This window comes from Phocoena phocoena, chromosome 2 (assembly GCF_963924675.1).
Source record: "Phocoena phocoena chromosome 2, mPhoPho1.1, whole genome shotgun sequence".
NCBI classification, from domain to species: Eukaryota; Metazoa; Chordata; class Mammalia; order Artiodactyla; family Phocoenidae; genus Phocoena; species Phocoena phocoena.
In genome coordinates, this window is record NC_089220.1 from 177539514 (window position 1) to 177549531 (window position 10018).

The following is a 10018-nucleotide window of genomic DNA, read 5'->3' on the forward strand; positions in this document are numbered from 1 at the left end:
TTTGATCATTTTCTTTCTGTTCTGCTTAAATGTAGCGCAGCTAATAGAAAGGGACCAAGCAAGGACGACACGTACTGGAAGGAGATCAATGCAGCCATGGCCTTAACAAATCTCGCACAGGGAAAAGACAAGCTGCAGGGGACCACCAGCTGCATTATCCAGAAGTCGTCCCACATTGCAGAAGTGAAGACGGTCAAAGTGCCCCTGGTTCAGCAGTTTTAAGAGTTTGTCACTTTTCAGATCGATGGCTGTTCTTCACATCAGTGTTTTTTCATAAACCCTCATCCTAGGGGCTGGAGCAGCAGTGAAGATGACTCCTTTTCAAGCCTCTTCCTATTTTTAATCGTCCTAAATATATCATTTAGTTGCTTCTATAAAAGACGTATAAATTATAAGACCTCACTTTAATCAAAAATATTAACTTATTTTATGTTACTCCAAGTATGCATAAAATGTCTGCATTGCTATTACAGTAAGTGCCTTGCTTTCCCAAAAATAAGCTGCAACGTGGGCATAGTAGAGCAGCTGTGCCTTGAAACGACAACACCACAGTGCTCGCGGGACTGTGAGTGCCGCTCCAGATGGGCCTGCCCACGCCGGGGCTCAGACCGTAACTGCCGACAGCCCTTGACGTGTATTCACTAACTCACATGTTAAAACTCGGAAATCTGTCCAGCCCAAATGACATGTTCCTTTAAAACAAAAAATTCTGAAGTATTTAAAAGTGTTCAGTGTGCTTTGCAGAGGGACGGTGAGAATTTTATGCACGTATCTTGCCTGCATATCTGGTTGGTTACAAACTTCCAAAATAAAAGGTTCGGGGATCACACAATGTGTACATTCAAGAAAAATGGCAATGAACGTGATCAGAAAAGAAGTTTTTAAGCACTGCTGGAAAACACCACAATGCTCTTCAGAATTGATTTGGATTTTCTTTTTCTCAAGTTTTGCCGAAGTTTTCAAAAAGTTTATTATCTAAATAACTCGAAATGTTCCCGTATAAAACTAAAACTGTAGTTTAGGTTTAAAAACATAATCCTGTTTGCATTAGAGTTCAGTGTTTTTTGTAATGGAAACTGTTTTTCATATGGAATAGCTAAAAACCTCTTATTTGGTCCATTTCAAATTACAGTTGCTGATGGACAACTTATATTGCATTGAGAACAAGGTAATAAAAGAAACGTATCTCGATGTGAATATACATATACACACAAAATTGATTTTTAAATTTAAAACATATGGGAAACAAAACATTGAACAGTCTCTGACTTTTGCCAAATAGGACATTAAGGTGAAATCATGTATTAAAAGAAAGAACATTTTGTTTCTAAATTAGACTATCATGGAGTGAGAATAGTCAATATCAAGAAAGGTCTTTTTCAATCAAACGTTAATATTCTAATCAGCTTGGGGAGGCTTGAAATTTGAATAAACAGTAGGGATGCCAAATATAACAGAATATTTGTGCTCAGAGAAGTAAAAAGGATTTGTCTCTTTTATGGTGGGATGTTTTTTCTGAGTATGTAACCTATTTTATAAATTTTTTTTGAAACTGGAAAGCGTTTTTGTGAGTGTGAATGACAGCCAACAGTGCAGCCACGTGGTGACATTTTTCTTTCTTTTGCAAAATGCTTTTAAAACCAGAGGCTGCTCTAGTTGATATATGGACAGTATCAGTCTTGATATACATTGTAGGACACTTTTTCATGTAACATAACATTTGGGGATTGGGTTTATTTAGTGTAATGAAAATAATTTGATATTAAGATATTTTGTACATATATATATTTTTACTTTGATTTCTAAATTGCTGTTTGCAGTAAGAGTAAGTGCAAGGCAAGATATGTAAGTTATGACTGTATGATCAGATGAAGTATGAGTTCTTCTGGTTTACAAGATCCTTAAATAGTTACAGATCCATGATAAAACTTTGGAATCTTTATAAAACAATTTTTCAAAAATGTGATCATGTCAGTGAAAACTAAGGACAAGTACTTCACTCTTTTTCATACTATTATAAGTTATTCTGGTATTAAATATTTTAATAAAATTGTTTTTGTTTTTACATATTTCAGTTAGATGAATGGATGCTGGTTGTTTTTTTATTTGAATTAGTCATAATTCATTTTTACCATCTTTTCAAAAAGAATCAACAGATTTGTTCTATGTTATAAACCATGGATGACAAGCCAGTATAGGACAGCTCTTTACATGATTTTCTTTAAATACCAAAGCTTGGAGTCTGGCCTATAAACACATCAAGGCGATTTGATAATTAGCACATCCTGGCATAATAGCTCCAATTGCAATTATTTTTACTTTATTTTTTCGTTTGCTGCTTTCACATTTTCTGGAAATCAAAGTCCCCCCGATCCTTTAAAAGCATCTTCAACAATGCTGAGTCAGCTGCTGAGACTCTAACTCATAATTTATGTTGTAGAGAAATAGAATTACCTCTATTCTTTGTTTTGCCATATGTAATCATTTTAATAAATTTAATAACTGCCAGGAGTTCTTGACAGATTTAAAATAAAAGTTAATTTCTAGACCTCAATGATAATATGAATTTTGTTTTCCTTTGAGAGCTGACCAGGTGGAGAGGGCAGTAGAACACAAGGGTCCATTATATGCCATAATTCTCCTTAGGTTGGTCAGGGATATGATATCGGGGCACTGCATTTGTATTAGGGTTGAATTTCATCACCTTAGACCACCAACCCACCCTTTAAGAGCCGAGGAAAAGTATGGTGCTAACGGTTAAAATACATAACTTCAGAATGAACATTTTCATTAAAAACCTTCCAGTAGCTAATACAATACGCAGTATTACTGGGTGCTCTGCACTGGAGAGAACCTTGGCTTTGAGGCTAAACAGATGTACGTTTGCATCCCAGCTCTGCCACTCACTACTGTCGGGTCCAGACTCAGTCACTCTCAGCTTCAGTTTCTTCACCTGCAAAGTGAGAGTAATGAGTTACACCCTGTAGACTTTGCTGCAGGGTTCAGAGATAATATACAATATATAAAGTGCCTACCACAGTGCTTGGCATGTAATAGGTGCCCAATAAATGGAAGGCATTATCACGTAATTTTAATTCCCTTATATAGGGTTTATGTGCAAGAAAGTAGAAACATAAATGGAATATGAGACGTGGGTAGTTTGATAAAGAGCCTTGAGAAAGGAAAGCTGTCTGATGTGAAAGATTGCAGTGAAATGGTAAAAGTTGGCGTCAGAACTTCAAGAAAGATCATTTCATTGTCATTAGTCTGAAACTCCTGGAGAAAAGCTTAAAGTAGAACAAAGGTAGGGAAGAACAGACATGCCCGTAGAAGACGCAGCATGTGCGATGCCTTCATTCCGAACAGCAAGAACTGCTTTCCCCTCTTTTTTCCTGCTTGATCCTGTTCAAGATGACTAGGAACTCAAGCTGCTGTCTGTACTCTGCCTGCTCCAAGTAGCAATGTTTAGCGAACAGTGGCAACGGCCGTGGTCTGCATTTAAACTCATCCAGCTCAAAGGCATCACATCGTGCAAATAAACACAGAAAATAAGAGCAAGCTGCGCAGACTCTTGCGTCCGGGGCCGCTTAGGTCGACCACGCCTTGGAAGGCAGTGCGGGGTGGCGGTAGAGCTTGGGCCCGCGCAGCCTGGCTTGGCCTCTTCACTTCTGAGTGACTTCGGGGAATAAGCATAAGGCTTCTGTACCCAGTGTTTGCATCTATAAAATTTGATCTATGAAATTTCCCTACTCCAAAGGTCTGTTATGAGGATGAAGTAAGACAGTGGATAGAAAAGTGCTTTGCCAACTGCATGGTACTGTACAACTGTTAGCGATTATTAATGAGTTCCAGATGACTCGGAAAGGCCTAATATCCCATAATTTTTGGCAGAATAAATTGTGGTTTCCGTGAAGCATAGAGGACCCCTAGATTTTGAAAAGACTTGTTATGTGCCACCATCTTTGGGCCTTCTTGAGTACAGAGTCTTTTGGTCCTGTGCTTCTTTATAACAGTTATGATCAGAATTAGGTCATTGATTGTCACACTGCAGGGACAGAGTCCTGACTTCACCGCTTCCTAGCTTTGAGACCCATCCTAGAGACGAACTAAAAATTTGGTTTGGTTGGTGTGTGCATTGGCCATAATGAACTTTTTTTAAGGTGAGAAAAACAGATTTCTGAGTTTGGAAAAACAAGCTGATGTGTTGTTACATCTTTACACAGATGACTCCATGGAAATCCATCCCATGTAAAGATTGTCTCAGTACGTCTTCTGAAACAAATCTCAGCCCAAGTTTCCAGTTTCTGGAAACCTGATCTGCAGTGAGCCTGACTCATGACTTCTAAACAAAAATTTTTAATTCATGTTTTAAAACATTATAAACGTAGCTTGTGCTAGTTGTAGAGACATTGAAGCAGTATAGAGGGACACAGATAAAAAGCTCCATGCCCTATCTCTCCACGATCCCAATCCCACATCCCAAAGATAACCGTGGTTCACAACGTCTTGTGTATGCTTCCAGAAACTCTATGTACATACAACCTTGTGCTTTTTCATCTTGTACTTGGTACTATATTCCTACTGCTTTGCAACATTTTTTACACTCCATCCTATGTGTGTATACATATCCAGTATATATACATATATACTATATGTAGCTTTCCTTATTTTAAATGAATGCATAGGATTTTGGTTCAGGTTATTAAATGTATCCAACAAATACCCCTATGGACTTAAGAGTTATTTCCAACTTTTAGTTATTACAAACTAGTGCTATTCAAAGTGCTGTTTCACATCGAGATAAGGAGCTTTCGTCCAAATACAAATCAATATACTGTTTCCTTAATCAAGAAATTCTTTCTATGAGAAAAGATTGTCACCTGAACTCACGGTGCTCCTAGAAGTGTAGCTGAATTACATCCTGGCCCCTGATCTCCCAGCAGACCAATAACAAGCCATCTGTAGATTATCACTGCTGTGCACACCGTGTTTCAGTCGCACTGTTACAAATACTGATGCAGTGAACCTTCTTGTGTGTATATGTCTTCAGCCACTTATATGTCTGTGGAAGTAATGTGTCGAATGATAGGTACGTTAAACATTTTGGTGGATGTTGACAAATTACCATTTTAAGGTTTTACCATTTTACACTTCTAACAGTAGGGTGTGAGTGTCTGTTTTCTTCCAATTGGTCAAAACACTGAATATTACTAAACTTTTCAATACTTGACAATGTGGTGAATAAAAAATGATATCTCAGCGTTGTCTTACATTATACTTTTTAAAGATGAGTGATGTTATGCATAAGCTTATTGGCCTTTGGTATTTCTATTCAGTGAACTGCCTGTTTATATCTGTCTGTCTGGTTTCCCTCCCTCCCTCCCTTCCTTCTTTCCTCCCTCCCTCCCTCCCTCCCTCCCTCCCTCCCTCCCTCCCTCCCTTCCTTCCTTCCTTCCTTCCTACCTTCCTTCCGTCCTCCCTCCCTCCCTTCCTTCCTTCCTTCCTTCCTCCCTTCCTTCCTCCCTCCCTCCCTACCTCCCTCCCTCCCTTCCTTCCTTCCTTCCTTCCTTCCTCCCTCCCTTCCTTCCTTCCTTCCTTCCTCCCTTCCTTCCTTCCTGCCTCCCTTCCTTCCTTCCTTCCTTTCTTCCATTTGTTAGTGATTTGTATGAGCTCTTTGCAAATCTAAAGTACCTTATCTATAATACAGGTTGCAAATATTTTCCCAGTTTTTAGTATATTTTTTACTTCCCTTATATTTTTAAAATCCAGAACTTAAACATCACATGTGCATATACACAGGGTGTATAAGAGGTACTACATGTATTTGGTCATCACAGAAGCAGTGTAGCTCTAGAGCCAGAATGCTGAGGTCCAAATTCTATCTCTTCTGCTTACTAGCCCTACAATCTTAGACAAGACACTTAACCTCAGTTTCCTCATCTTTAATATGAGTCATAATAATACTTCCTAGTGCTGTGAGATTAAATTAGTTATTATATACAAGAGCACTTACAACAATAGTACCTGTTAGGTACATAGTTAGTGCCTAGATTGTAAAAAGATTCACTGGATTTTCTATTAGATTTTTGGTTCACTTTTTTCTTTTTTTTTATTAGTTATCTAGTTTATACATATTAGTGTATACATGTCAATCCCAATCTCCCAATTCATACCACCACCACCACCACCCGCCCCGCTTTCCCCCACCGGTGTCCATACGTTTGTTCTCTACATCTGTGTCTCTATTTCTGCCCTGCAAACTGGTTCACCTGTACCATTTTTCTAGGTTCCACACATATATTCGTTAATATGCGATATTTGCTTCTCTCTTTCTGACTTAATTCACTCTGTATGACAGTCTCTAGGTCCATCCACATCTCTACAAATGACTGAATTTCATTCCTTTCTATGGCTGAGTAATATTGCATTGTATATATGTGCCACATCTTCTTTAACCATTTATCTGTCGATGAGCATTTACGTTCCTTCCATGACCTGGCTATTGTAAATAGAGCTGCAATGAACATTGTGGTACATGACTCTTTTTGAATTATGGTTTCCTCAGGGTGTATGCCCAGTAGTGGGATTGCTGGGTTGTATGATAGTTCTGTTTGTAGTTTCTTGAGGAGCCTCCATACTGTTCTCCATAGTGGCTGTATCAATTTACATTCCCACCAACAGTGCAAGAGGGTTCCCTTTTCTCCACACCCTCTCCAGCATTTATTGGTTGTAGATTTTTTGATGATGGCCATTCTGACTGGTGTGAGGTGATACCTCATTGTAGTTACGATTTGCATTTCCCTAATGATTAGTGATGTTGAGCATCCTTTCATGTGTTTGTTGGCCATCTGTATATCTTCTTTGGAGAAATGTCTATTTAGGTCTTCTGCCCATTTGTGGATTGGGTTGTTTGTTTTTTTTGATATTGAGCTGCATGAGCTGCTTGTATATTTTGGAGATTAATCCTTTGTCAGTTGCTTCATTTGCAAATATTTTCTCCCATTCTGAGGGTTGTCTTTTCGTCTTGTTTATGGTTTCCTTTGCTGTGCAAAAGCTTTGCAGTTTCATGAGGTCCCATTTGTTTATTTTTGGTTTTATTTCCATTTCTCTAGGAGGTGGGTCAAAAAGGATCTTGCTGTGATTTATGTCATAGAGTGTTCTGCCTGTTTTCCTCTAAGAGTTTGATAGTGTCTGGCCTTACATTTAGGTCTTTAATCCATTTTGAGTTTGTTTTTGTGTATGGTGTTAGGGAGTGTTCTAATTTCATTCTTTTACATGCAGCTGTCCAGTTTTCCCAGCACCACTTATTGAAGAGGCTGTCTTTTCTCCATTGTATATTCTTGCCTACTTTATCAAAAATAAGGGGACCATATGTGCGTGGGTTTATCTCTGGGCTTTCTATCCTGTTCCATTGATCTATATTTCTGTTTTTGTGCCCGTACTATATTCTCTTGGTTACTGTAGCTTCGTAGTATAGTCTGAAGTCCGGGAGCCTGATTCCTCCAGCTCCGTTTTTCTTTCTCAAGATTGCTTTGGCTATTTGGTGTCTTTTGTGTCTCCATACAAATTGTGAAATTTTTTTTATTGTAGTTCTGTGAAAAATGCCCTTGGTAGTTTGATCTGTAGATTGCTTCAGGTAGCATAGTCATTTTCACAATGTTTATTCTTCCAATCCAAGAACATGGTATATCTCTCCATCTGTTTGTATCATCTTTAATTACTTTCATCAGTGTCTTATAGTTTTCTGCATACAGGTCTTTTGCCTCCTTAGGTAGGTTTGTTCCTAGGTATTTTATTCTTTTTGTTGCAATGGTAAATGGGAGTGTTTCCTTAATTTCTCTTTCAGCTTTTTCATTATTAATGTATAGGAATGCAAAAGATTTCTGTGCATTAATTTTGTATCTTGCTACTTTACCAAATTCATTGATTAGCTCTAGTAGTCTTCTGGTAGCATCTTTGGAATTCTCTATGTATAGTATCATGTCATCTGCAAACAGTGACAGCTTTACTTCTTCTTTTCCGATTTGGATTCCTTTTATTTCTCTTTCTTCTCTGATTGCTGTGGCTAAAATTTCCAAAACTATTTTAATAACAGTGGTGCGAGTGGACAACCTTGACTTGTTCTGATCTTAGTGGAAATGGTTTCAGTTTTTCACCACTGAGAATGATGTTGGTGGTGTGTTTGTCATATATGGCCTTTATTATGTTGAGGTAAGTTCCCTCTATGCCTACTTTCTGCAGGGTTTTTATCATAAATGGGTGTTGAATTTTGTCAAAAGCTTTTTCTGAATCTATTGAGAAGATCATATGGTTTTTCTCCTTCAGTTTGTTAGTATGGTTTATCACATCGATTGATTTACATATATTGAAGAACCCTTGCATTCCTCTGGGATAAAGCCCACTTGATCATGGTGTATGATTCTTTTAATGTGCTGTTGGATTCTGTTTGCTAGTATTTTGCTGAGGATTTTTGCATCTATGTTCATCAGTGATATTGGCTTGTAGTTTTCTTTCTTTGTGATATCTTTGTCTGGTTTTGGTATCAGGGTGATGGTGGCCTCATAGAATGAGTTTGGGAGTATTCCTCCCTCTGCTATATTTTGGAAGACTTTGAGAAGGATAGGTGTTAGCTCTTCTCTAAATGTTTGATAGAGTTCGCCTGTGAAGCCATCTGGCCCTGGGCTTTTGTTTGTTGGAAGATTTTTAATCACAGTCTCAATGTCAGTGCTTGTGACTGGTCTGTTTATATTTTCTATTTCTTCCTGGTTAAGTCTTGGAAGGTTGTGGTTTTCTAAGAATTTGTCCATTTCTTCCAGGTTGTCTATTTTATTGGCTATAGTTGCTTGTAGTAATATCTCATGATCCTTTGTATTTCTGCAGTGTCAGTTGTTACCTTTCCTTTTTCATTTCTAATTCTATTGATTTGAGTCTTCTCTCTTTTATTCTTGATGAGTCTGGCTAATGGTGTGTCAATTTTGTTTATCTTCTCAAAGAACCAGCTTTTAGTTTTATTGATCTTTGTTATCATTTCCTTCATTTCTTTTTCATTTATTTCTGATCTAATCTTTATGATTTCTTTCCTTCTGCTAACATTGGGGGTTTTTTTGGTTGATGTTCTTCTTTCTCTAATTGCTTTAGGTGCAAGGTTAGGTTGTTTATTTGAGATTTTTCTTGTTTCTTGAGGTAGGATTGTATTGCTATAAACTTCCCTCTTAGACCTGCTTTTGCTACATCCCATAGGTTTTGGGTCATCGTGTTTTCATTGTCATTTGTTTCTAGGTAGTTTTTGATTTCCTCTTTGATTTCTTCAGTGATCTCTTCGTTATTAAGTAGTCCCATTTGTTTGTTTTTATTTCCATTTCTCTAGGAGGTGAGTCAAAAAAGATCTTGTTGTGATTTATGTCAAAGAGTGTTCTTCCTATGTTTTCCTGTAAGAGTGTCCCGCCTTACATTTAGGTCTTTAATCCGTTTTGAGTTTATGTTTGTGTATGGTATTAGGGAGTGTTCTAATTTCATTCTTTGACATGTAGCTGCCCAGTTTTTCCAGCACTACTTATTGAAGAGACTGTCTTTTCTCCATTGTGTATCCTTGTCTGCTTTGTCATAGATTAGTTGACCATAGGTGTGTGGGTTTATCTCTGGGCTTTCTGCCTGTTCCATTGATCTATATTTATGTTTTTGTGCCAGTACCATATTGTCTTGATTACTGTAGCTTCATAGTATAGTCTGAAGTCTTGGAGTCTGATTCCTCCAGCTCTGTTTTCTTTCCCTCAAGACTGCTTTGGCTTCTCAGGGTCTTTTGTGTCTCTATACAAATTTTAAGATTTTTTGTTCTAGTTCTGTAAAAAATGCCATTGGTAATTTGATAGGGATTGCATTGAAACTGTAGATTGCTTTGTGTAGTATAGTCATTTTCACAATATTGATTCTTCCAACCCAAAAACAAGGTATATCTCTCCATCTGTTTGTGTCATCTTTGATTTCTTTCATCAGTGTCTTATAGATTTCTGAGTACAGG

The 10018-nt window shown here is 37.7% G+C and overlaps 1 protein-coding gene across 1 annotated transcript in view; it reads left to right on the forward strand.

Annotated features, from left to right (window-relative positions):
• The window catches only part of MKX (mohawk homeobox), a 59404-nt gene extending 58708 nt beyond the window's left edge, over positions 1–696 (forward strand). Inside the window, exon 6 of the mRNA XM_065872512.1 lies at positions 36–696. Coding sequence (XP_065728584.1) covers positions 36–222 — 187 coding nt within the window. The 3' untranslated portion in view covers positions 223–696. The remainder of the gene's footprint in view (positions 1–35) is intronic.
• Positions 697–10018: the final 9322 nt, after the last annotated feature.